The sequence below is a fragment of the Barbus barbus genome (genome assembly GCF_936440315.1).
Source record: "Barbus barbus genome assembly, chromosome: 22".
NCBI classification, from domain to species: Eukaryota; Metazoa; Chordata; class Actinopteri; order Cypriniformes; family Cyprinidae; genus Barbus; species Barbus barbus.
Window position 1 is genome coordinate 32,131 of NC_136750.1, and position 27,459 is coordinate 59,589.

Sequence of the window (27,459 nt, forward strand, 5' to 3'; positions counted from 1 at the left end):
AATATATCAAACACGTAACAATATATACACATGTCTGGCTGGGAATATATGTAGTATGTGCTGGTTTACCCATCTAGAAGTCTTACTGAAGCAGAGCTGTCTCTCATAAGCAAAAGCTCCGATCCATCATTCTGTTCTCTGACAAACAGAAAGTGAGTCTTCTCTACTTTCAGTACATTTTTTAAAGAACATGTCCTGCTGGCTTCTTGTTTTCAGAAGTGAAATATGGTGTTAATTCATCAGAAAATATAAATTCTTGGCCCTCATTAATAAAATGTGCCAAAATCCATCAACATTCATATTTGTAAAAATGCTCTTTGACATGGATAAGTCCTTAGTGCCTTGTCAGGGCCTAAGTAGATATACACCTCTAAAAGAGAAGAGAAGCATCAACATTCTGATAATCATCTTTATTCTTTCATACTGGTTTGGAAAACATGAGGGAGAATAAATGCCAGAAGTTTCACATTTTAATTTAAATCTTGATTTCTTTATTCTTGATAAAAAAGGCATAATATTATAAAATTGTATAATGTTATTATAGTTGCTTAAAAATAAAAGATAGGAAGAGCAGGGGTTGATGTATTTCTTGATGCTACCCAAAATTTGTGAATGACCGTAAAATCATTAAGTTTGTTTTACTACAATGTGTTTTTACGTGATCAAAGGATATATAATGAAACACTGTAATGCAGGTTAGGAAAGAAGAAAAGATTATTTTCGGTTAGTCACTGATGAACTGCTCTACAAAGTTGTCCAATGCGTCTTCATAGCTCATAGGAGATGCATGAGCACAAGCAATGACACAGCGACTACCCAGAATGCACCTGTATCTAGAGCTGAAACAGAGAAGAGCAAAGATACTGTGATATGTGGTGTGTCACAGAAATGTGCACTATGCCAATATTAGTGTGTAAAACACTCACGGCGAGAGGCAGCAGCTGTTGTGGCCTGGCCGGTGGAAGGCTGAGCGACTGGAGTAGCAGATTGCGGTTTAGCCGTTGTAGCGCTGGTTTCTGTGACTTTAATGAGGGAAACGGGCCCTGAGCGCACAGTGTAGCTGTGGGTCTGAACGCTGTCTACTATGGTCGGGTCCGGCGTTCCCATACAGGGATCAGAACATCTGTCGGTTTGTTTGGTGGTAACACAAAGGTGCACTACACACTCAGCATACATCTAGAGAAACAACACAACAGGGTTTAACAACAGACATGCAGGAAAGATCCACCTGAACACAGAATGGACATCATCACCAGCTACAAAACACCACCCCCCAGCACTCTGGAGAATCAACACCTGCCAGATGACTTAAACGAGTTCTTTTGTCGTTTTGAACGATCACCCCACACCCGCCCAGAACACCCCTCCACACAACCATTCACACCTCCAGCAACCCCTCTCTCCCCCACACCTACAATTCAAATCAGCGAAGAAAATGTGTGCCAGGTCTTCAGGAAGAACAAAAGAAGGAAAGCACCTGGTCCAGATGGTGTGTCACCAGCCTGCCTAAAAATCTGTGCTGAGAAGCTGGCCCCCATCTTCACACAGATCTTCAATAGATCACTGGAGCTGTGTGAAGTCCCCTCATGCTTCAAACGCTCCACCATCATCCCCGTCCCAAAGAAACACAAAATTACTGGACTTAATGACTACAGACCTGTGGCCCTAACGTCTGTAGCCATGAAATCATTCGAAAGACTGGTTCTGGCTCATCTGAAGGACATCACTGGACCCTTACTGGACCCCCTGCAGTTTGCCTACAGAGCAAACAGGTCTGTGGATGATGCAGTCAACATGGGACTGCACTTCATCCTGCAGCATCTGGACAGACCAGGGACTTATGTGAGGATCCTGTTTGTGGATTTCAGCTCTGCTTTTAACACCATTATCCCGGAAACCCTTCAAAATAAACTAACTCAGCTCTCCGTCCCCACCTCCGTCTGCCAGTGGATCAACAGCTTCCTGACAGACAGACAGCAGTTAGTAAAGCTTGGCAAATTCACATCCAGCACTCGCACCATCAGCACTGGAGCTCCTCAGGGCTGCATTCTCTCCCCACTGCTCTTCTCCCTCTACACCAACGACTGCACCTCTAAAGACCCCTCTGTCAAGCTCCTGAAGTTTGCAGACGACACCACACTGATCGGCCTCATCCAGGACGGTGACGAGTCTGCTTACAGACAGGAGGTTAAGGAGCTGGCTGTCTGGTGCAGTCTTAACAACCTTAGTGGATTCAGGACAAACCCCCCTGCTCTCCCCCCACTCACCATCATGAACAGCACTGTGACTGCAGTGGAGTCATTCAGATTCCTGGGCACCACCATCTCTCAGGACCTGAAGTGGGATATTCACATTGACTCCATTGTCAGGAAGGCCCAGCAGAGGTTGTACTTTCTTCGCCAGCTGAGGAAGTTCAACCTGCCACAGGTCTTACTGAAACAGTTCTACTCTGCCATCATTGAATCCATCCTCTGCACCTCAATAACTGTCTGGTTCAGCTCAGCTACCAAATCTGACCTCAGAAGACTACGGAGAGTAGTCCGGACTGCTGAGCGAATCATTGGTACAACCCTCCCCACTCTCCAAGAACTGTACTTATCCAGAGTGAGCAAAAGGGCTGGCAAAATCACTCTGGACCCCTCACATCCAGCACACAACCTCTTTGAACTGTTACCGTCTGGTCGACGCTACAGAGCTCTGAGCACCAGAACGACCAGACACAGGAACAGTTTCTTCCCTCAGTCAATACATCTCATGAACACTCAATAAATAAACGTGGAACACACAACTAATTCATTATCCATTCACCACACGCACTTATTTTATTTTTATTTTTCTCATTTCTAATTTGCACATACTTGACCTGTACATACATAGTCGCCTATATTATATATTATATATTGTGTATTTTTTATTTTTTTGCTGCTTTGTACACTGGTTATTGGCTATTTCTTGTTATTTTGTTTTATTACCTGTGTCCTGTCCTGTTACTGTCTTTCTGTTGCACTGTGGAGCTTGTCACTACAACAAATTCCTTGTATGTGTAAACATACTTGGCCAATAAAGCTCATTCTGATTCTGATTCTGATTCATTCTGAGAACACGAGTTTATAGGGCATAATGAAAGCACAGGTAATGAAACATACCGTGTCTCCCTTTATTCCCAGAGAACCAAGATATAAGCGGAAAATCCGAACAGTTGAAGTTGATGTCAGGATCTCCAAGGTTCCATTTCCAGATACACAGCTGAAAAACAGAGAGCCATGTGACTGAATAATTCAGATTAATGATGAAAAGATGTGATTAAAAAACATGGAGTACATGAAGCATGAGGAGAGGTGCTATTAAATCTGCTGAATTATCTTAATGTGAAATTCCACCCATTATATCACAAAAAAAACTTAGAATCAGAACTGCCCTGAATCTTTTGCTTTTTACAATTATTACATATAGTACAGAAGTCTGTATGATACAGTCATGGATTTATGGCGGTGCAGAAAGATATGGAGGCACAAAAGGTTTCTGAGGTTTTTAGTGTGTTTCTATTCGCCACTACTGAGTTCTGGGTGGTTGCATACAGACCCAAATGAAGTCTTTACGATATTCTTGTCTCCCTTCTTTTGAGCACTTGTTCAAACGACTAACAGAAACTATTAGCAGTAGAAACAGTTTTTGATTCAGCTGATGTTGCTACTAACCCCTGGTTCAGCAGAGGCCTTGTGTTTGTGAAGTCCTCTGTTTCTGACTCCACACAGCGGCCGACCATGAGCTCAGCACGAGCCAAAGAGCAGTTGGAGAACACATGCAGGTCCAGCATGTCCATCCGGTCTGTAGAACGTATCTCTCGAGCCGCACGCCCCAGCGGTGAACCGCGTAAACGTGGCAGACGTGTCTTGTCAGCCATAGGACCCTTTCCAGGAAAGTGGAACTCCAGCCAGAAGGACACGGCACCAAACGTTTTGACTTCTTCAGGAATGGAGATTTTAAAAGCTGGACCTTTAGCTTGTTGAGCAGGAATCCTGCAGGCGAGCGGCAGGACGAGAGTGGCCACGCGGCTTATAGTGGAGTTAGGATTGATGCTGCGTAAAATGTTGGTGTACAGCAATTCTGATCCTAAATGCTGGAAAATATAAAAGAACAGATAATCAAATTAAATTAAAATGAAACCACAGAAGATGGGACATTTAAAATAAGCAGCATTCATACTTCATGCTGTTCAATGACTTTCTTCATTAACCCTCATTCTGTTTGTAGATGACATTTTTTCATGTGCGAGTTTAATTTCTCAGCTCTTTCTTGGAGTTGGAAATTAAACTCACACATGACATTTTAATGCTATTTTAATGTATTTCACTCTTTGTACACACACTACTTTTGTGATATAATGTAATGAGTATTATATTCAATTATTTGTTTAATAAATGTTCATAAAATTTAATTTCACCAACCATAAAATTTTGAACTCATTTAATAATATTGTTTACATTATGAGAAATTACATTATTGTTACGGTTGTGTGTGTGGCAGGAAGGGAAGGACGCAGCAGACAGCAGGTACAGTTCACCAATGCTTCTTAGTTTAATAACATAAATAATAAACAAAGCCAGACGGGCAACAAAACGTAAAAAGACAAGTGAACGGACAAAGACTCAGGACTTATAAACACAGAACGTAATCAGTGAAAACAGAAACAGGTGAGGAGTAATCAAGGAATAATCAAATTAACTTAACAAGAACAGGAAAATAACCAAATAAGGAAACTCAGGAAGGACAGGGGAAAAACAAGAACAAGGAGTCCAGAACCATGACATGGAGGCTAGACCAGGATGGAGACACGGGAGACCTCCAGGGCGACGCAGGAAGCTCGGACGGCCATGACGGGTCCGGGGACTCGCGAGGCCATGGCGGATCAGGTGAGTCTGTGGCTTTGGCCCTTGGCCTAGCCACTATGGCCATGACGATATGGACCCCCAAAAAAATTTATTGGGGAAGTCTATAACATCTTGGCGGCACTCGGGATGCGCGGGCACTTGAGGGCACTCGGGAGGGCACTTGCGAGGTGCGGGCTCTGGAGCGGGCACTGGAGGGCACTCTGGGGTAAGGAGAAGTGGCGAGAACTCCGGGGGTAGTGCCGTATCCAGGAGCTCTGGGGTTGGAGCCGGCGGGTTCAAGGGAGCCACGGGCGGCGGCTGGCTTGCGTTGGACGTGAACGGCGGTCTTGACTGAGCCACGAACGGTAGGCTTGACTTCACCACAGACGGCGGCGAAGTTTAACCTGTTAACGTTCACCAGAGCGACGTCGCACTGAACGCTCTTTGTTTGCATGTGTCATTGTTTTCTAATAGAATAAATGAAACGGGACAAAGTTAATCTTGACAAACTATATATCATTCTGAGGGTCTAAGCCTCAAGCATCGACGACAGATCGCTCTTTTTCGATGGAAAGCTTATAAGGAATGAGTGGCACAAATTTGCTACATTTGTGTAAGCAGTACACATCCAAACACGCAGAGTAAAAAAGCAGTACGTACCTTTATCATTGTAATAACGAGCCACAAACGCGTCCACTGCTGAAATCCCAGTTTAGTTAGAGAGGTAAGGGTCCACAGAACAACATCCCAGCGAGCACTTTTAGTCCAGCGAAACAATAACGTTGTAATAAGGATGAATATTCCTTTGTTTACGTTTCATTTCTTCAGAGAGTTATTGTTCGCGTCCGTTATGGAATAAATTACGCTCAAAAACAGCGTCTTGGTGGTAAAAAAACAACACTGTGTTGCAGCATACGGTTTTACAAACATAATGAGACCGTCTACGGAAAAAAAAAAAGTCTCAGAAAAGCGGAATATAGATTATTTGAATTTGGCGCTCCCTCCAGCCGGCAGTGACGCAACTGTCATCTGAGCGGGGCGTAACTTAGCGATCTGCTTTATCCATAAAAAAAAATTTTTTTCTTCTACATTTTTTATATGTGTGTGTGTGTATTGTGTGGGGAATGTGGCCGTGTCTGCATGATTATAATATGTATGGACGCACATCAGCGTGTTTATTAGCGAATCTATGACGGCTATCATTGTGATTCATTGATCAGCTATTATTGATTATATGGCCCATCTGTTTGATTATAATCTGAATGGAAGCACATCAGCGTGTGTTTACTGACTCTATGACCATGTCTGGCAATATCACTTCACGTCTGGCAGTGATATTTATCATTGTAATAACGAATAACGAAGAATACTTCAGTATACATACTATATACAAAGCATTTTTTTTCTATTTTTTTTCCTTTTTTATTACTCAAATAATTATTTTTGTATTTTTTAGTGCTCAAATAAATCTGTCTATTATTTTATAATTGAAAAACTATGCAGGAACATGTATAATGACTAAAATAGCTTGTATAATTCTGCAATCCATTTGGTGGTTATTTTTCCTTCCTTATAAATAGTTTCAGAAAAAATATTGCAGGAATCTCATTTTTCATGGTATCTTCTTCAAATTTGAAATATGAACTCATGAAACACATGGCTTTCGATCCATTACTTTTCTGGATTGCTCCAGGACTTATTTCATGTATTTGTATATGAAATAAAAAAACATTCAGTGTGGAAAAATATTTTTCAAGGCACGTCAGTGCCTATAACTTTTTATCTTTTTGAGCATTATCAACTCTGGATGATAGATAGTAAAGCCCAGAGTCTCTTCTTTCCAAAGATACCTAATTTGTTTGTGTAAGCACACTTTGTCACAAACTGTTACCATTTTAATTTAGGTAGGTTATTTTCACCTGCGAGGCCACAAATTGGGGTGAAGGTTAACAGGTTAATAACATAAATTATAAACAAAGACAGGCAACACAATGTAAAAAAGACGAGTGAACGGACAAAGACTCAGGACTTATAAACACAAAACGTAATCAGTGAGAACATAAACAGGTGAGGAGTAATCAAATAATAATCAAATTAATTTAACAAGAACAGGAAAATAACCAAATAAGGAAACTCAGGAAGGACAGGGGAGAAACAAATAACAAGGAGTCCAGAACCCTGACATTTATTAACTCAAATGGTAAATTTTCCAAAATAAAAGAATAGAATCCTTTAGGACAAGACCCCTTTGCAGTTCCTTTCAGGTTAGAAATGTATTAATTAATTTCATTAACTACAAAAAATAAATAAGTTTTTTAAAAACTTCTCAACATCTAAGTATACTCACAAAGATAAATATTTAAAGAAAAAATAAATAATGAAATAAACTCGATGTGACTGCTAGAAATACAAAGGCACTACTAACTGTATCTATGAAGTATCTAAAATATATCTATGAAGTGAGAAGGTTTCATACCATGGTCTTGGTTCCGCAGCCAGTCAGAGGGAAGGTGGCGGTGATGTGGGTCGAGTTATAAAACACTGGACAGGTCGGATCATTCAGCTGGAGAGCAGAGAAATGCAGGTTCTCCAGGAAAGAAATGGGCAGCACTAGAGACATCTGAAGCTCACGCTCCTTACATTTCAACTCTGACAGAAAAATACGCATGAGAAACATCTTTACATTTGAATGAGATGTGGGTGAGACACTTATGACGAATGAGACTTCTGAAGACAGTCCTGCGCTTTAACTAGTCAGGATGGTTTTGAAACAACAGACACATGCAGAATTGCTAGTGTTTTCTAGCACTGGCACTGTAGCACTGGCCAAGAAAGCACAGCAGCATCTCTACTTCCTCCGCAAACTCAGAAGAGCCAGAGCCCCGACCCCCATCATGTGCACCTTCTACAGAGGCACCATCGAGAGCATCCTAACCAGCTGCATCACTGTGTGGTATGGCGCTTGCAACGCATCCTGCCGCAAGTCACTTCAGCGAATAGTGAGAGCAGCTAAGAAGATCATTGGTGTCTCTCTCCCCTCCCTCCAGGACATTTACAGCACCCGTCTCACCCGCAAAGCCCTCCGCATTGCAGGTGATCCCACCCACCCGACACACAGCTTCTTCAGTCTGCTGCCATCAGGGACCAGCAGACTGAAGGACAGCTTCATACATCAGGCTGTCAGGAAGCTGAACTCCCTCCCGTCCCTGACCCCCCTCCCCTCTTTTTACCCCATACAACACTGAACTCTGACACTATGAGACCCCCCCCCCCCCCCCCCCCCCCTCCGGCTCCCCACACCCCCAGGACCAGCCACCCCCACCTACTTACAAACTGTGACCAGCACCTCCCACTTGTGCAGCATTGGACTGATCACTACCTCATCCAGCATTGACTGCAAACTACCTCCTCGGATAGTCTCATAAAAAGACTGTTCTCCTGTCAATTTAACAGACTGACAAGCTCTTTTTTCACTACACACATATCTGCACAGTTTTTGTTTTATTTAACTGGTTTGCACTCTATCTATTCTGCCATGTCATTATCTATCTTTTTTATTTTTCTACAATGTCCTCAGACTGACAAGCTCTTTTTGCACTACACATATATCTGCACAGTTTTGGTTTATTTAACTGGTTTGCACTCCATCTATTCTGCCATGTGCCTTATGTCACTTTATCTATCTTTTTTATTTTTCTACAATGTTCTCAGATTGATAAGCTCTTTTTGCACTACAAATATATCTGCACAGTTTTGTTTTTATTTAACTGGTTTCATAAGGCGCATCTGCCATGCGCCTTATGCCACTTTATCTATTTATTTTATTTTTTTTCTACAATGTCCTTACTTGTATAGCTATAGAGTTGTATGTACATATGTTTAAACTGTATTATCTGTATTTGAACGTGTTTAATGTTAACTGTTTACACCAAGGGTCTGAGGGTAACGCAATTTCAATTATCTGTATGTATGTGCCGTACATGTGGAAGAATTGACAATAAAGCAGATTTGACTTGACTTGACTTGACTTGTTTTAGGTTTTTCGTGTTATAGTTTTACATAAGTTTAGGTTTTTTGATTCTCTTCAAATAAAATGCTGCATTTTTACATTAGAAATAAAACTGTGCACAAGAATAAAGATAAAATCAATCCAATACCCTTGGATTGTAATGATGACTATAGATGATGTATTAAATGTATACAAGGAACACAAAACAAAGTATGATTCAGAATGCAAACAGACGTAAGAAAATCATCACTCCACTATGCAAACAGTGACAACATTTGCTGACAGCTGAATCTGTCGGGGGAGATTTAAAAAAAATAATCTTATATTTCTTACAAACTAACAAAAATCAAAAACAGACAACACATCTCTAGTGTGATAAATCATTACCGCTGCGGACACGAGGTAGCACTATTGTTCAGCAGGACAGTGCATTAGAGTATGTTTTTTTGTTGGTGTTTTTTGCTCTGTTCTGGCGTGTGAGTATAGTGTCCATGTGCTCTATAAGAAAGCTTTAGTTTGTTTCTGATTTTATTTCAGATGCCTGTCACTGTTACGTACAGTGTTACATAACGAATACTACAACATCTGAGGCTTACAGTATCTTCAAAACCATTCTGCACATTAAGCAGTACAGGCTGAAAACAACTGCGGAAGTGTAATAGTAAAGTGTAAAAATAAAGTGTTAGCTTTAATGATTTACAAAAAAAAACAACTAACAGAATTATTACCTGTTCCAGGCGGCAAAGGATCTGTTTGCGCTGAAAGAGAGTGGAACTACATGAAATAAAGACTACAGGCATTTGATCTCCCATCGCCAGTTTTTTAAATACTAACAGGAAAACACAGAAAATGAGTAAAACAATCTTACTTTGTTGAAGCCATATACATCTGACGTTAGACTGCAGGCTGTGAAACAAACATTAAACAGTTTAACTGAGCTATCAGTTGTGAATTTGTTTTATGAAGAATTCAAGTTGATTGCTGACTACCTCTGAGTATTAGCAGCAAAACAAACGGACAGCAGATGTGCGAACTGATTTTGACCTCGGACCCAGGACAGCGTGACGGAACTCTGGAAACTCTGGCCTATTTCCATTGGTGATACGAAGAGGCCCGGTGGACCAGTCACGGCAATTTCAGACACACTGCATTGAGAAATGACCAGGGATTTCAACTGATATACTGACAAAATTATTTAGCATGAAGTATTATGGTGCTTGTGTTTTTGGGGTCACAATGTCTGAATGATATGAGAGTTTAGATGATTCCCTTATACTAATGAGAAGAATATACATCCAAACTGAAGCGTGCCATCAAAATGAATGGAAATAATCACAGCTACACACTTCAGTGCACTAATGTCTTTATTCTGAATGGAGCAAACTGATCTGAGTAAAAGGAATTAAGAATTAATTTATGCACACTGAGTTTAATGAGCACTCAAATTAAGTAATTTGGGTCAGATCAGGTCGAGGACAGAAAAGAACCTGACAATTCCTCTAGATTATGTCTCAATCTTCTTCAAAATGTCTTTTTTGTGTTCAGCAGTAACAACTGTTGAACATCTGGGTGAATTTAAGCAACATAAATTAACATGGCATTAATCTCTAGAGAAAAATTTAATTTGTTGACATTAATCTGAACATGAAACAGTACAAAACTCAAATATGATTGCCTAAATATAGCTCTCCTGTGCTGTCAGCTTACCTCTGTACTCTTGAGTCCACTGTAATGTTGACATGGACCTCCTCGAAGGGCAGAACGTGGATTACAGCGCCTCCTGCTGGACTGATGCCTGTGAACTCCGGCACGACTGAGCAGCCGGCTCCGCTTTCAACTGCAATTAAACAACATTTCACATTGAAAAACTGCCTACAAAAGTGCATGTCACAGTCCTATCTTATTTGTGTGTACATTTACATTTATGCATTTAGTCTTATAGTCTCATGTAGCACACAAAACCTATAAATACACAGACTGCTTCACTACCTAGAGAACACTAGTGAGATCCATTCAAAACACTTACAAACACCTCCTTTTGGAAATCATCAATCATTTTGCAAGACGGTGTCTATTACAGTATAACAAATATAGGAGTGCAGATACAGTGTAATTCAACAATAAGTTTTATTTATATTACATTAATGTAAAAGATTTTACAGTAGATAAAAACACTAGAAAAGATAAGTTCAAATATAAACCAATTGAATATTAACCCATTATGCAACAATACAGTATAATGTCAATTGTTAAATTCAGCATCCTCTGCCAGATTGCATTACAGTGTTTATTAATGACCTTATTTGTCTAGAGCAGTTTCTTAATATTCTGACAAAACACTCTCTATCACCCCTAGACAGTCATCCTGCAAAAACACCGTACATGTAATAAGTACAGATCAGTTACGAATTTGCAGGTGCACGATGTGCTACAGTACTTATTGCATACAGAATAAAATTTCTCATCAAAATTGTGAACTGTAATTATACTGTATGTGTAATTATTGTAAAATCGCTGTAGATGAGCCTGTAGGCCAGCTTCCCTCATGCTCATTCCTGCACAACCATAGTGCTTTGCATTTCATCAAGAACAAATAACCTTTGACCACATCCCATTAATTTCTCGTCCCCTCCTCTTCCTCTTTATCTCCCACCTCTAGGATTAATTTTCCCGAGCACATATTGGCCTGTGCTCCTGTTTATATCATCCTGATATATCATCCTGAGTTGTGAAGCATGTTCCGAGAGAAAGGTACGGTGGCCGAGAGAGCTCAACACGCTGCAACTTCAGAAAACACATGCAAATAGACAAAACACCAGCAAATCAAGAAAACATCTTCATCATTTTGACAACACATGCGCTGCAAATGCTCACAACACATGCAAATTAATAAACGCTGCAAATGCTCACAACACATGCAAATTGAGAAACGCTGCAAATGCTCACAACACATGCAAATTGAGAAACGCTGCAAATGCTCACAACACATGCAAATTGAGAAACGCTGCAAATCCTCACAACACATGCAAATTGAGAAACGCTGCAAATCCTCACAACACATGCAAATGTCCTTTCTTTCATTAGCCTACTAAAAGAGCCTGAATAAATTTTTAAATATTATTCTTACTGACATTTTTATTTTGACCTGGTTTTAACAATTAATGAAGCATTGCAAATTTATTTTCATTAACCTTGAAATTATATTTAGTTGAGGATAAGTTAGCCATCTTACATAATAACGTTAATCGTGTTATTTGTCATTATTAATCTAATAATATCCAAAAGACAAAGAAATCCCAGCTGGTCCGTCACTTTTTTTGGGTCCCCTTGAAACATTTCCATTGTGGTCCATGCAGCACGTTTTTGTGAGGATTTGCAGCGTTTCTTAATTTGCATGTGTTGTGAGGATGTGCAGTGTTTCTCAATTTGCATGTGTTGTGAGCATTTGCAGCGTTTCTCAATTTGCATGTGTTGTGAGGATTTGCAGCGTTTCTCAATTTGCATGTGTTGTGAGGATTTGCAGCGTTTCTCAATTTGCATGTGTTGTGAGGATTTGCAGGGTTTCTCAATTTGCATGTGTTGTGAGGATTTGCAGTGTTTCTCATTTGCAGCGCATGTGTTGTCAAAATGATGATGTTTTCTTGATTTGCTGGTGTTTTGTCTATTTGCATGTGTTTTCTGAAGTTGCAGCGCGTTGAGCTCTCACGGCCACCGTAGAAAGGGCCTGATCTTCTTAATATTGTATAATGCAAATCTGCAGGACCTCGCCGTTTTAGCAATGTGGTCTGAGAAATTCAGCGTATCATCAATCATAACTCCAAGGTTTCTGGCTGTTTCTGAAGGAGTTATGGTTGATGAGCCTAACTGGATGGTGAAATTGTGATGAAGTGATAGGTTTACTGAAACACTGAAACTACATCTGAAACTACATGATCTTAAGGCTCTAATGCAAGTGTGTGGCAAACATAAGAACATCTTCAGTACTGCTGAATTTAGTTGGTTGAGAGAATCTTGACAGAAAAGAAGCTAAAATTCTAAGATAATTTTGATTTGATTTGTTTGAACATTATCGCTACATAATTCCTATATTTCAGATGGGTTATAGAAGCAGCTGAATTATTTCATACATCTATAATTTTGCTACTAAATGTAACTATTTTGAAATATATGACTGATAGAATGTATATCTGATGTAGTTTCAACCATAGCAGATTTTTCAGTAGTTATATTGTTGACTGTTTATTTTTACTGCTTCAAACAAGAGCAATTGTTAATTTCATGGTGAATATCGAGATGACATGCTGACCTGTTATTAGGAGATGCACAGGTACAGTGGAGAACGGCTCTGCCTCACGGTCAGATGAAGGAAAATCCTCCACCATGATCAGAACTGAATATTGACCCAAAGGCGCTCCAACTTCATACACCAGTGTACATGTCTCCTTTCAGGGTTAAACACAAGCATTTTTGGAAGAAACAATATAATATCAAATATTGAATGTACTGAAAAAAATTATGTTATTTGATTGAAACAAATCCAAATATAGGATGAGTAAAGATGACTGACTTCATTAAGCTGCAGAAATTCACCAAGTTCAGTCTTCTTATAACGGCAGCGAATCTCATCTCCATCCAAATCCATCACATTCACCGGGATATTCTGAGGACAAGCAGCTTGTAACCTGACACAAGAGATGCACAGGTTTCAGACATACAGTATGTTTTCTGTCAGTATTTCTGGACGTCTGAAGCGCTGTTCACCTGACTGGAGGAGGAAGAGCCACATACGGAGGCTGGTTAACACGTTTAGTGTCGGCTCTGACAGACAGATCTGCTCGTGAATGCAGTGGCACGACTCTGTCAGATCTGAAGGGAGTGAACACAGTGTGAGATTTCAGTCACTCCACAGGTGATCGACTCGGACAGTGTGATCTCTCACCCAAGCTGAAGAGCAGTCGTGTGGTGTTTAGGGATGTTCTTCTGCCACTGATGAAGACACCAGCCGGGTGAAGGTAAAGCTCCTGTCAGAGGAAAGGTGCTGAGCTGAATACAGTCTGCTCCATTACACAGCTCATTCAGGGCCGGACAGGGCAAACTGGACACTGCACTGTAATGAGCCCTGACCTGCAACACAGAGACCCCAGAGTTTAAGCCCTGCCTGTGGCTCTTTATCCCTCGTTTAGCCTGTTATAGTTCAGTTCTTTGTCTGTTCTTGTCTATATATTGTGACGAGTCGGCTGCCTCCCCCCCTTATTGTCATCACCACCCCGTCCCGTATTCGCCGCCCTTCACCAGGCTCCCGACGGGAGTGGGTGTGTGAGAGAGGAGGGGCGCTGAAACAGCCAGGGCTGGCGGCGTGTGATGAGGCGCACCTGATGTGAATAGAGCCTCATCACCGCTGCCGTTTAAATGCAGAGCGCGCCTTTCCTCGGGAAACCGGTCTCTTCCCACGTACATGCACGCTGGTGTCCTCGTGGGTCCAGGAAGGGAGCGTCGAGTAGGAAGACTGCCGCACCCGTTAGATGGCCGACGGGCCAGGATGCCGGGCCGTCGAGTCCCCCAGAAGCTCCGGGGGCCCAGGAGTAGGACGTCGCCGCTAAAGGAAGCCGCCGCCACTCGCTCCCGGACACGAGAGGGGAGCGCGTGCGGCCATCGGACTCCGCCCCTTCCCTGGACCCTTCCCTTCTGAACACTGCCCTCCGTCACAAGCCCCGCAGCACGACGAGGACTCCAGATCCCTGTTTATTTTGGACACTTTTCCCCCTTTGGACACTTTAGTTTAATATTTTGTTTAATAAAAACCTCTCCGAGGCCTGACGCCATGCCCACTGTGTCTGTCATTTGCTCCTCCCACCACAATATATATATATATATATATCATCACCACCCCTACACTACATTTGTATATGTAGGGAAGATGTAATGGGTTCTCTCATCCTTTGGGGAGAGCTGTGTGTTGTTTCTTATTAGGGGAGTGAGCCCTTCTTTTCACCCACAGTTCTATTTTCATTGTGAAAGGCTGTCGCCATTCTGTTATGCTGTGAGAGTGACTGTGTGGAGAAAGGAGCCAAATAAAAGGAAGCTGCTCTGTTTGACTCAACGATTTTGGTGTCCTCCTCATTTACTCCTCACTTCAACACAATGCAGACATTTGGGGGAGCACACCGACGAAGAGGCTTACATCTTTGGTGCCGTGACCCGGATCGGAACGGAACGGAAGTAAGCTTTTGTATAATTAGTGTGAATAGAGTGGAGATAAAGTAAAAAAAAAAAAAAAAAGAAAAAAAAAAAGAGAAAAGCATAAGAGGAAAAAAAAATTATTACTGCACCTCGCCTTTCTTTTGTTTTAAAGTGGCATTGTTAAATGTATTTTTGGACTGAACTGAGTTTTGCTTAAGGAGTATTTTTTCCCTTTCTGTTTCTGAGCTCTTGATATTGTGCAGTAGGAGTGTTAATTTGTTCTTCTGAGCAACAAATATGTAAGTTGATGTGCTTTTTGAAACCATATCCTTTTTCTTGTGCATTTGATTAGTATTTGAGTATATTTAAAGTGCTTAAGAAAAGTGGGTAATTATTATTTTTTTCTCTACTTTTATTTACCTTAATTCTCAATAAAGCGCTTTGTGGATAGAGGAAAAATAAGAAATACATAACGCATACACTTGCTGCATTAATTTGCATTTGTCTACATTTTTTCTTAAAATTACCTTTGATAACATTGCACATAGTGTATTGCACACTACATACACATTGTGTGTTGCACAGGCAAGAAGAGTCAAAGAAGTGAAAAGAGAAATGCAGAGGCTCCCTGAAACCACCCCTCATCGACCACCTCCCTGTCCCCAAGTACCACTAAGGCAGCCCTTCCAGGCCACCCCATGGTTACCAGTAAAGCAAGACAAATTCCAACAGTTTGAAATAAGCATGCCTGTCAATTTGAGCATTGAGACTATGTCCCAGCCAGACAATAACTCTCAACAATCTGTCAGGCCAAAGTCGGAGCAGTTAGTAGCGCACAGACAGAATGTACCTCCATCTGCAGTGAGCTGGCATCAGTTGGGAACCCTTGGATTGCTCATCCACAAGCCTCTGATAACGCCCCCTCTGGACTTCCAACCACTGTGCACATGTCTTCTCTTAGCCACCACCCACCTAATGTGCCAAATGCCTCATCACAAACTAACATGCATGACAATGCCACTACCATTCATGTTTCACCAAACATGGCCAGCAGAATGCCAACTGACACGCCCACTTCTCCAAATGACTCTCACATGACCCAAGCATCGACTATGCCACCTAAAGCCCACATTCCTACTTATCCCGACATGTACTCATCTCCATATGGCCTGCATATTCCTGCTGCAACTGTTGTCTCATCCAAAACTAACTTGACTGGCCATCCAATGACCGTTCCAGCCCCTGTATCCTCCTGCTATGGTGTACCAAATGCTATGTACTCGAGACCTTCTGACTCATTTCTGCCCCCAGCACCTCCTGTCTTGTCTGGAACCAGCTTTCCTCAAGAAACAGATCCCGTTCAAGCACACCAAACCTTCAATGATCAGCAGCACATTTTACATTCAAGTTGTGCCACTATGCCAACCCCCCCAACTCCTGTGTATGCTCCTTTGACAGTGCCGGTATATCGTGGTTCAAATATGTATGCACAACAACCGTTCCCCATGCAACTACCTCAGATTGCACCTCCACGGGTGGCTTATCAGCAAGACGCAAACTCCCATAGCTCTGCGATGAACATGCCACAACCCAGTTTTACACAGACACACCAAGTACGAAATGTGCAACTATTCAGCGGTGGTCCTGACTGTAGGATACTTATTGAAGACTGGATACGGGATATGCAGTATCTACTTGATGCTGGAGGGATACCTGCCAATCTGGGTTTTGCTACGGTGGTGCAACATTTGAGTGGTGAACCCAGGAGGCTAGTTCTGAATCTCCCACCTAATGAGCAGACTACTGGCAGGGCTTTTGAAGAACTACAGGCTGAGTATAGTGATATGGAGACATCTCTGGACCCATTAGCAGGCTTCTATGAGAGATGCCAGTGCCATGGTGAATCGGTGTGTTCATATGCCATCGCCCTGGAGGCCACTTTACGTTCAGTAGAAGAAGCACAGTATGGAGGCCAACCTTTTCCAGACGGTGATAGCAAACTGACTCGTCAGTTCTTGAGAGGATTGAGTGATGAAGAGGTTTATCACAGGCTTGCGCCAATGAAGCCAAGGCTTCTAAGTTTTCGTGGGCTTCAAGCGGAACTTCGTAACCTGACTCGGGAAACAAAGAAGTTTCAGTCACAGCCAAAGGCTAAAAAGACGTATGCTCAGGCTTAGTTTACAACTTCCAGTTTTAACCAGAGTGGAGAAAACTCAAGAACAGACAAAGAAAACAAACTGAACTCAGATATGTCTGAACTCACAGCCATGGTAAAGAAACTGATGAGCTGGCAAGAAGATCAGATCAATAGGCTGATCCAGTTAGAGGCTCGAGTTGGAGCCTCACCACACGCTGTACTTCCTCAGCCCCAGAGATCTCAAGGGAGTAGTGACACTGAAGTAAGGGGCGTAGTATGCTATCGTTGTGGAAAACACATTGCACGTCTGTGTCGGACATTGATGATGGACGAGGTGGCCCCAGCTGAAAATGGAGCAGAGACCAGGCAGGATTTAAATGTGTAAGGCCTGTGGTTACCGGGGCAACCACAGGCATGCAACAGAGTCCCCAGCAACATGAGATGGCCACGTCTAAACCAGCTGACACACCGCTGGTAGGTCCGTGTAATGAAGGGGTGGTTGAAGTGAATGGAGAGATTTGTAAGGCTCTCATTGACTCTGGCTCTCAAGTAACCACAATTACTGGCTCACAATTACTGATGAGTTTTGGCGACGACATCCTGTCCTTTGTACTCAGGAATTTCAGCCATCAGACATCCCCATTGAAGGTGCCTCTGGCCAACCTATATCTTATGTTGGTGTGCTTTGTATCAACCTAAAGTTATCGGGAAGGGTCTACTTTAATGTTCCTGCTTTCGTTGTCCCTGTGACAGAGTACCGGTCCAGTGTTCCATTGCTTATTGGGACTAATGTAATAAGGGTTTCCAGAAATGACCTCCAAGCATCATATGCCAGAAAGTATCTGGCCAGAGTAAAGATGACTAATCCTGAGTGGCACTCCTCATTCTTGGCTGTTAGTAAAAGTGAACCTGGTGGAGCTAAGGGTAAAGTGGGTCAAGGACAGTATGCTGGCCACAGAATAACAATACCTGCTGGTAAGGAGCAGGATGTTTTCGGCAGAGTTATGGGTGGACCAAAGAGAGTACAGTACACAGTTCTGGTGGAAAGTGATTCTTCCAAACGGCTACCAGAAGGCCTTATATTTGCCAGGCTGCTTGCTAACGTGAAGGAAGGTTGTGTGCCAGTCCGCCTCTTGAATCTGTCTGAAAAGGATGTAGTCGTCAATCCAAAGACACTACTTGCAGATGCTTTCCTCGTCAAGAATGTCGTTGAGGAAGGAGAAAAGTGCCAAATGCCCTGTCAGAACCAGTTCATGTGCCAAAATCAGTGTGGGAGTTCAGTGACGGTGTCTTTTCAAAGTCATCAGCAGACTACTAGCGTTGAGTCTAATGATGGTATGATATGTGGAGTTGATCTTGGTGCTGCAGCAGTGGAAGGTGAGGAGCAGTTGACATTGCTCCAGGATTTGTTGAGGCGAAATGCGGATGTCTTCTCCAAACACTCTATGGACTATGGACATACTACCACTGTACAACATGAGATACCCCTCATAGACCCAAAACCTTTTCGCCTCCCTTATCGGAAAAAAAACCCCATCTCAGTACCAGGAGGTACGGAAGGCCATATCACAGATGAAAGATGCTGGAGTCATTCGTCCAAGCAAAAGCCCATATGCATCTCTGATTGTTGTTGTCTCAAAAAAAGATGGCTCCTTGAGGATCTGCGTGGACTACAGGAAACTGAATTCCTGCAGTACCAGAGATGCTTTTCCTCTACCAAGAATAGAGGAAGCATTGGAGGCATTGGGACAGGTAAGGTTCTTCTATACTCTAGATCTTACATCTGGCTATTGGCAGGTTGAAGTGGCTGAACACAACAAGCACAAAACTGCGTTCAGCACACCGATGGGATTATATGAGGCCAACAGGATGTTGTTTGGCCTGCAGAATGTCCCATCAACCTTCCAAAAATTGATGACCTGCTGTTTTGGTGATTTGAGTTTTGAGAGCCTCCTGATCTACCTCGATGATATAATTATCTTCTTTAGGACCTTCGAAGAACACCTTGAGCGGTTGGAAGTAGTGTTCACCCGGCTCCGTAAACATGGTTTGAAGCTGAAGCCTCCAAAGTGCAGTCTGCTGAGGAATCTAGTTCAGTATCTGGGACACGTTGTGTCTGCAGAGGGTATTCATACGGATCCTGAGAAGATAAGTAGAGTCAGGGACTGGAAGCAGCTGTCGAATGTGAAGGAAGTGCTGGGGTTTGTTGGTTTTGCAGGGTACTACAGGCGGTTTATCAACGTATACGCAACACTAGTGGCACCCCTGTATAGACTTACCTCTGGTGACCCAAAGAAAAAGAAAAGAGAAGTTAGAGGAACTTCTTGACCTGCAAAGCCGTTTGAGTGGTCAGAGGAATACGAGAAAGCATTTGAAGCATTGAAAGAGAGATTAATTACGGAACCAGTTATGGGTTACCCCAACTACAGTTTACCGTTTGTACTGCAAACTGATGCTTCACGTGAGGGTCTTGGGGAGGTCCTTGCGCAAGTTCAAGATGGTGTGGGAAAGGTGATTGCTTACGCAAGCAGAGGTTTGAGACCTCCTGAAACCCGCTATCCCGCACACAAGTTAGAGTTTTTAGCTCTAAAGTGGGCGGTTACAGAAAAGTTCTATGACCACCTCTATGGGCATAAATTTTCTGTGCTGACCAGAGGTGGGTAGAGTAGCCAAAAACTGTACTCAAGTAAAAGTAAAAGTACTTGTAGAAATATTTACTCAAGTAAAAGTAAAAGTAATAGTCTGAATAGTTACTTGAGTAAGAGTAAAAAAGCATCGGATAAAAAAACTACTCAAGTAGTTAGTTACTAGTTACTTTGGATCATATACTGAATATAGTCTATTTTTATTTAGATATATAGATATTTAGATACAATTTACACACACACACACACACACACACACACACATATATATATATATATATATATATATATATACACATATACATATACATACACACTGCCATTCAAAATATATATTTTTTTATGTAGTTTATTTCAGTGATGCAAATCTTAATTAGCCTTTAAGCCAGTCTTCAGTGTCACATAATCCTTCAGAAATTATTCCAATATGTTGATTTATTATAAATGCTGTTCTTTTAACCTTCTATTCATAAAAAAAATCCTTAACAAAATGTCACGTTCCAAAAAAAAACTGCAAATCCCTGTTGAAAAAACCAGCATATGCTGGTATAGGTATGTTTTGAAGCATGGGATGCTGGTTTGAGCTGGTTTAATGGTCCGACCAGTTTAAGACCAGCACATGACCAGCATAAACCAGCATCCCAGCTTCAAAACATACCTAACTAGCATATGCTGTTTTTTTCAACAACACTGATAATAAATCAATATATTAGAATGATTGCTGAAGGATCATATGACTCTGAAAACTGGAGTAACAGCTGATAAAGATTCAGATTTGCATCACTGAATTAAATTATATTTTAAAGTATATTAATTGTTATTAATGAATTATTATGTATTATTTATATGTATATAACCTCTGACACGGAGAAGAGAAAAATTTCCTCACAAGACCGCTACAGAACATCTGAACATAACGAAATAAATGCATATGATGGATCTTCTTCCGTCTGTTCCGCAAGATGTAAACAAATGTGGCCTTTATTTCTGCAAGCGTAAATATTGTGAAAATATCAATATTAATTGTGTCTAAGCAAAGGCATTCCTCCTGGAACTAACGCGGGTTTGGCGGGTGTTCATTTCATACTCTGTGACAGCTTATTTACTGAATAAATTCTGGATTGCATTTAATGTATAAGGTACATTTATAACTAACTGGTAATGTCATAGTGGTATCGTGTAGTCAGTGCAATCGAATCTATACCTGTGGAACCGACAGCACTGTTCATCTAATAAAGATCTTCAAAGCTAGCAAACCATAGCCTTTTCAGATTTGCTTTCACCTGACTGTAGATCCAGAGCCACGTCTTCATCGCTCTTGATGTTCTTAAACTTTCTGTTATCTGAGAGAGAACCGCTTCAGACGACACTGAACTAATCATTCAAACTGATTCACGAACCGATTCACTGGTTTGCGAATAGGTTTGTTCGAGCCTTCGAACAGAATTGACTCAAAAGAATGAATCATTCGCGAATGGGCATCGTTCATTGCCCAGAGAAAAGTAGACGGCGCGTTTGGAATAAACTGAAGCATTTTTAACTTTATTATTACGTATTGCAAATAAGATAAAGTAACGAGAGGAGCGTCGCCCACAGTAACTAAGTAAAAGTACAGTTTTTTTCACTAAAAATGTACTTGAGTAAGAGTAAAAGTACCCATTTTTCAAAATATACTCTAAAAGTATTAGTTACCCAAAATATTTACTCAAGTAAATGTAACTCGTTACTACCCACCTCTGGTGCTGACTGATAACAATCCTCTTAAATATGTGATGAGCACCGCAAAGTTGGATGCCACAGGTCAACGCTGGGTATCACAACTTGCTATGTTTGACTTTGACATTGAGTAGAGGCGAGGGAAGTCTAATGCTAATGCCGATGCACTCTCGAGGATGTCAAGGCAAGAAGTTACAGAAACCCTTCAGTCATGCCCACAGTGGATTCCCTCCACTCAGCAAGTCCAGTCCTGCGAAGATGATATAGGGGGAAATGAAGCAGTTGTTAGTGAGCAAGCGGAGAGAACTGTTGTATGCAAAGAGGGAGAGTATCTGGACAGTGTGCCAGCTGACCCATTTGATGGAGCGGGAACTGATGCACTGCCTGTAATGACAAAATTAGAGATCAGAGGATGTCAAAAAGAGGACCCTGTCATTGGGCTGGTCTTGCACTATAAAACACTTAACAGAAAGCCAAGACGTGGAGAAAGATCGGAGAAAGGGAAAGATGTGCTGCTTTTATTAAAAGAATGGAGGAGGCTGGTGGTCAAAGATGGGATTCTCTATAGGCAGGTTAAAGATGTTAAGGGACAGTTTGTTGCTCAGATGGTCCTACCAGAGAAAACGAGGCTTCTGGTTAAAACGAGTCTTCATGATGATTCTGGTCATTTATGATTTGATCGTACCTTAAATCTGTTCCGGGAACGATTCTTTTGGCCAAGAATGCATAATGAAATAAAATCCTGGTGTGAGCAGTGCGAAAGATGTTGTCTGAGGAAGACTCCCACAGCTGGAAATAGGGCTCCACTGGTCAGCATTCACACTAATGCCCCTATGGAACTAATCTGCATGAATTTTCTTGTCCTGGAAAAGTCTAAGGGAGGAATAGAGAATGTCCTGGTGGTAACCGATCATTTCTCTAGATTCGCCCAGGCTTACCCCACAAAAGACCAAAAGGCTGTCACTGGTTCCCAGCAAGACTCCACGCAGATCAGGGCAGACATTTTGAGAGTACAGTGGTCAATGAGCTGTGCAAGTTGACTAGAATCACAAGGACTCATACCAGCCCCTACCACCCACAGGGCAATGGGATCACAGAGAGATTTAACAGAACTCTGATGAATATGTTGGGCACTCTTGATCCTGATCAAAAACCCAAGTGGCATGAATACGTTGACGCATTAATACATAATAATAATAATAATAATAATAAATTTTATTTGTAATGCGCCTTTCTTTAACTCAAAGAGCTACAACATGTACAAACAAAATAACAAATCAACCAAAACTACATAATATCAAAATAAATTCACAGTAAATAATCACAAATTAAAAGCTTTACTAAAAAGAAGCGTCTTAGCGTCTTAAGAAGTTTCTTGAAACAATCCAAGGAAGCCGCATTCCTAATGAACACAGGTAATGCGTTCCATAGCTTAGGCCCATTATAAGAAAAAGCCCCCCCCCCATGGTTTTCAATTTACAATGAGGCTGATACAAGGAGAGACAACCAGCAGAGCGAAGAGAGCGAGGAGTAGAAAGAGTGACCAAATCACAGATGTAATCTGGAGCCAGCCCATGCGTACAACTGCACTCAACATGATTCGACTAGTTTCTCCCCGTACTTCTTGATGTATGGCAGACATCCACGACTGCCTGTTGATCTCCTTTTTGGTTTGTCATCTGCAAAAGAGCCATGTGAGTACAGTGAATATGTCCAGACGCTGCGTGAGTGCTTGACTTATCCCTATGGCGAGGCAAACAAAATGTCAAGGCATGCTAAGGACCTTCAGAAGAAGCACTATGATAAGACAGTCAAGAGTAGTGTGTTGGAGCCTGGTGATAGAGTGATGGGGAAACTGTGTTATGTTGAAGGGAAACACAAGCTGGCTGACAGGTGGGAACCATGTCCATATCTATCTGTCTGTCTGTCTGTCTGTCTGTCTGTCTGTCTGTCTGTCTGTCTGTCTATCTATCTATCCTAGAGGCATGCTAATAACTTGCCAATCATGCTAGCAACATGCTAGTCACTTGCTAATCATGTTAGCGACATGCTAATCATGCTAGCGACATGCTAATCACTTCCTAGACATGCTAGTAGCATGTTAATCATGCTAAAATCATGCTAGTGACATGCTAGTAACACGCTAATCATGGTAGCGACATGCTAATCATGCTAGAAACATGTTAAGAACATGCTAATCACTTGCTAATCATGCTAGCGACATGCTAGTATTATGCTAATCAAGCTAGAAACATGATTGCAACATGCAAATCATTTGTTAAACATGCTAGCGACATGCTAATCATGTTAGAAACATGCTAGTGACATGCTTACAAAATGCTAGTAACATGCTAATCATGCTACAGACATGCTAATCATGCTAGAAACATGCTAGTGACATGCTAGTTACTTGTTAATCATGCTACCAACATGCTAATCACTTGCAAATCTTGCTAGCAACATGCTAGTAACATGCTAATCATGATAGCGAGCATGCTAGTAACTTGTTAGTCATGCTAGCAACATGCAAATCACTTGCTAATCTTGCTAGCGACATGCTAGTACTTACTTACTTACTTTACTTTTAGTCATTTAGCAGACGCTTTTATCCAAATCGACTTACAAATAAGAAAAAGTAACTAAAACTAAAAGTTAACACTCTGTAAATACTCTATACACACCCATTTAAGAAAATACAGAAATTAAATAAAATTGACAAATGCATACAACAACATTTCAATAGTAAACATAAAAAAGTAGCATGCTAATCATGTTATTAGCTAGTAGCATGCTAATCATGCTAACGACATGATAATCATGCTAGAAACATGCTAGTGACATGCTAGTTACTTGTTAATCATGCTAGCAACATGCTAGTCGTGCTAGCAACATGCTAATCACTTGCTAATCTTGCTAGCAACATGCTAGTAACATGTTAATCATGTTATAAACATGCTAGCGACATGCTAGTAACTTGCTAATCATCATTTCTGACAGACTGTATTGCCTTTAAAACATTCAAACTTTAAGCTTTTAAAACAACTTTCAGACTGCAAACCATCAAACTTAAAACTTTTTTAAACCTCTTAAACTTTTTAAACTTTTCAAACTTTTTCAAACTTTCTGGTCCGGCTTTCTCAAGCCAACTTAAAGTTTGTCTCCACAAACTTTTCTATCTAGTTATTCTTCTTCTTATTCTTCTTCTGGACAAAAATTTGGCGGGCTACTCCTCCTGCACCGTTTGTCACAGACCCATGAATGAGGTGTCAAATCGACACACAAACACACACACACACACACACACACACACACACACGCGCAGGCCCTTAGGAAGCCTTTCTCTCTCTCTCTCTCTCTTTAACTCACACACACTCATTTGACTCATCTTTTAAGTAACCTATGATCTTCAGAGCCACACCCTAGCAACCACTTACAGCACCTTAGCAACCACCCCATAGACCTCCATTGAAAACAGATCAAAAGGGATATCTTTGGATAGAAGTGTCGTAGAAACATGCAGGTATTGTTCCTTTGACTTGTGATCGCAAACAGGACTTCCCTCAAGCATGTTACACATGCTAGCAGTGAATAGGTACATGCTAACAGTGATTAGCTAAGTGTTAAACTAGGCTAAGAACATACCAAGAACTTTATAAAAATACATAGTAATGATGTCAAATCATGCAGCATATTGAGGAGAGGTGTGCTATATCCTAGGTGGTTGTCCTGCATCTTCAATAAACAAGCTACAGATAGTCCAAAATGCAGCGGTTAGAGTTCTTACCAGGTCAAGAAAATATGATCATATTACCCCAATTTTACAGTCTCTGCACTGGCTACCTATTAAGTTCCATATCAGTTACAAAATATTATTACTTGCCTATTACTCTCCTGCGTACCTAACTCGTCTTCTACCACGCTACAATCCAACCCGCTCCCTAAGGTCGCAAAACTCTGGACTTTTGGTAGTACCTAGGATAGCAAAGACCACTAAAGGAGGTAGAGCTTTTTCACATTTAGCTACCAAACTCTGGAATAGCCTTCGTGATAACATTCGGGGTTCAGACACACTCTGTCTGTTTAAATCTAGATTAAAGACACATCTCTTTAGCCAAGCATTCACATAATGCATCTTATAATCTTGTACTGCAGTTATATCTGATCAAATTTATATAATTATTATTCTTTAGCTTGGGTTGAACAAATCATTTTTGCTTAGATGGAACAGCAGCTACGCTAATTATGTCTCTATTTGTTTCTCTGTTGATTAACATCCCGTGGTAACTAGGAATTACAGAAGCTTCAGTCTGGATCCAACCCTTAAATGATCTGAGATGACCGAACACCTGAGAAAAGATGATGCCAACCCCTCAGAGGACCTTAGAGGATGCCAACGCTCAGACAACATACAGAATTACCAAATTTTGCCATAAGTTAAATATATTAAGGTTCTGCAATATATAAATATATTGTGGAAACTTAATATCCTGTAGAGCTGCTTTGCAACGATTTGTATCGTAAAAGCGCTATACAAATAAACTTGAACTTGAAAAGATGTTTATTAATGTGCGGAACAGAGAAAGCAATATTGCAATTTTGTGATGGTCTCACCGGCTGGGATCTGTCCTGATCAAGCAGCTCAATGTTGACAGCTGCGCCCAAAATAGATCCGGCAGTGATTCGGACCAACGGCAGCAAACCGACGGCCAGAACCCAAACACTGCAGCTCAGATCCAGCTTCATCACAGCCACCGGCCTGATCCAGACCAAGACAAACAGAAAATATCCTTCACATTTCCTTCTGCTGACAGTAATATAGTCAAAGTGTTAACCATCAAAAATCATCTAAACGACATCTTTGTTGACTTAAGTTCCTAATTCAGTTTTATTTTGATTTCTTCTCAAGTAAACATTTTTTCTTATCATGATAAAATATATGCACACGCTTCATTCTTCAGATTTTACAATATCTTTGAAAAAGCTTGGTTTAGCAGTTAAACAGTCCTTTAACAGACGTATCTCATGTCATGACTGTAAAAGAATCAGAAACACTGACCTCCTGATGTCTGTCCGTCTTCTGAACGCTTTCCCTTCACTCTTATTATCACTAGTTTGTCAGTAACTTGGATATTTTGGATAGATTAAACAACGTCCCAAACTCCTGAACATCTTGTTTCCTAGCATCAATGCGAAAGTAAAATGTTGTAAGAGAGGATGCCAAACTGGCTTGGTGAGATTTGTTAAGGCATTGTTGTCTATTGTTAAGCGATTACGTGTCAAGGAATGTGAATGCCAGGAACAGACCATGTGTCGAGAAGCTTAACATAGAAAAAAAAGCCAAACCTGTTTCCTCTTTGAGTCCAAGACTGTAAGGTGTTTGTTATCAAGACACACAAGAGCATGAGGCTTTCTCAAGAGATGTTGAGCTGATTCACTGCTCTCATGCGTCTCATCATCACTGTTGCCAAGTCCCCTTATTATACACGACTTTGGGCTTCTTTTATTGTTAAGTTGTGTGAAAAAATCCCAGGTCACGGGTTGTGGTTTTTTAGGCTTATTTTAAAAAATATGGTTGCTTGTTAGGAAAATCTGACAAGCAACTTTGTTTCTTTACATTTATGGTCGCCATTTCCTCCAGTTCTTTGATTGACTCTTCATCTGCTCTCAACTTACTGATTAGCCAATCAGTGCATTAATATAAACTCTGTAGCCTAATTGGTCAAGCATTCCACCCCCTCCTCCCCCTCCTCATTGGAGTAAAATCACATTCAACATGAAGGCGTGTGATGCTGTAATCACAAGCGAGTAGTTCATGTAATAAACATGAAAATTTCCACAAACATGTCACCAACAAAGTGGTACAAATATGGCAAAAAGTACAACAAAGACAGAGAAAATGAT

The 27,459-nt window shown here is 41.2% G+C and overlaps 1 protein-coding gene across 1 annotated transcript; it reads right to left on the reverse strand.

The window, feature by feature from the left end:
- Positions 1-391: 391 nt before the first annotated feature.
- LOC306888144 (uncharacterized protein) lies at positions 392-26,769 on the reverse strand. The gene is made up of 15 exons (XM_079446298.1): positions 26,615-26,769; positions 26,170-26,314; positions 13,820-14,004; positions 13,642-13,746; positions 13,448-13,562; positions 13,187-13,322; positions 10,588-10,717; positions 9,870-10,025; positions 9,749-9,786; positions 9,609-9,638; positions 7,348-7,520; positions 3,699-4,120; positions 3,147-3,246; positions 927-1,176; positions 392-839 (listed from the first exon to the last, which is right to left on the reverse strand). Exons 2-15 carry the CDS (start codon positions 26,299-26,301, stop codon positions 775-777), a joined length of 2,037 nt encoding a protein of 678 aa, XP_079302424.1. The 5' UTR covers positions 26,302-26,314; positions 26,615-26,769; the 3' UTR covers positions 392-774.
- Between the last annotated feature and the right edge of the window lie 690 nt (positions 26,770-27,459).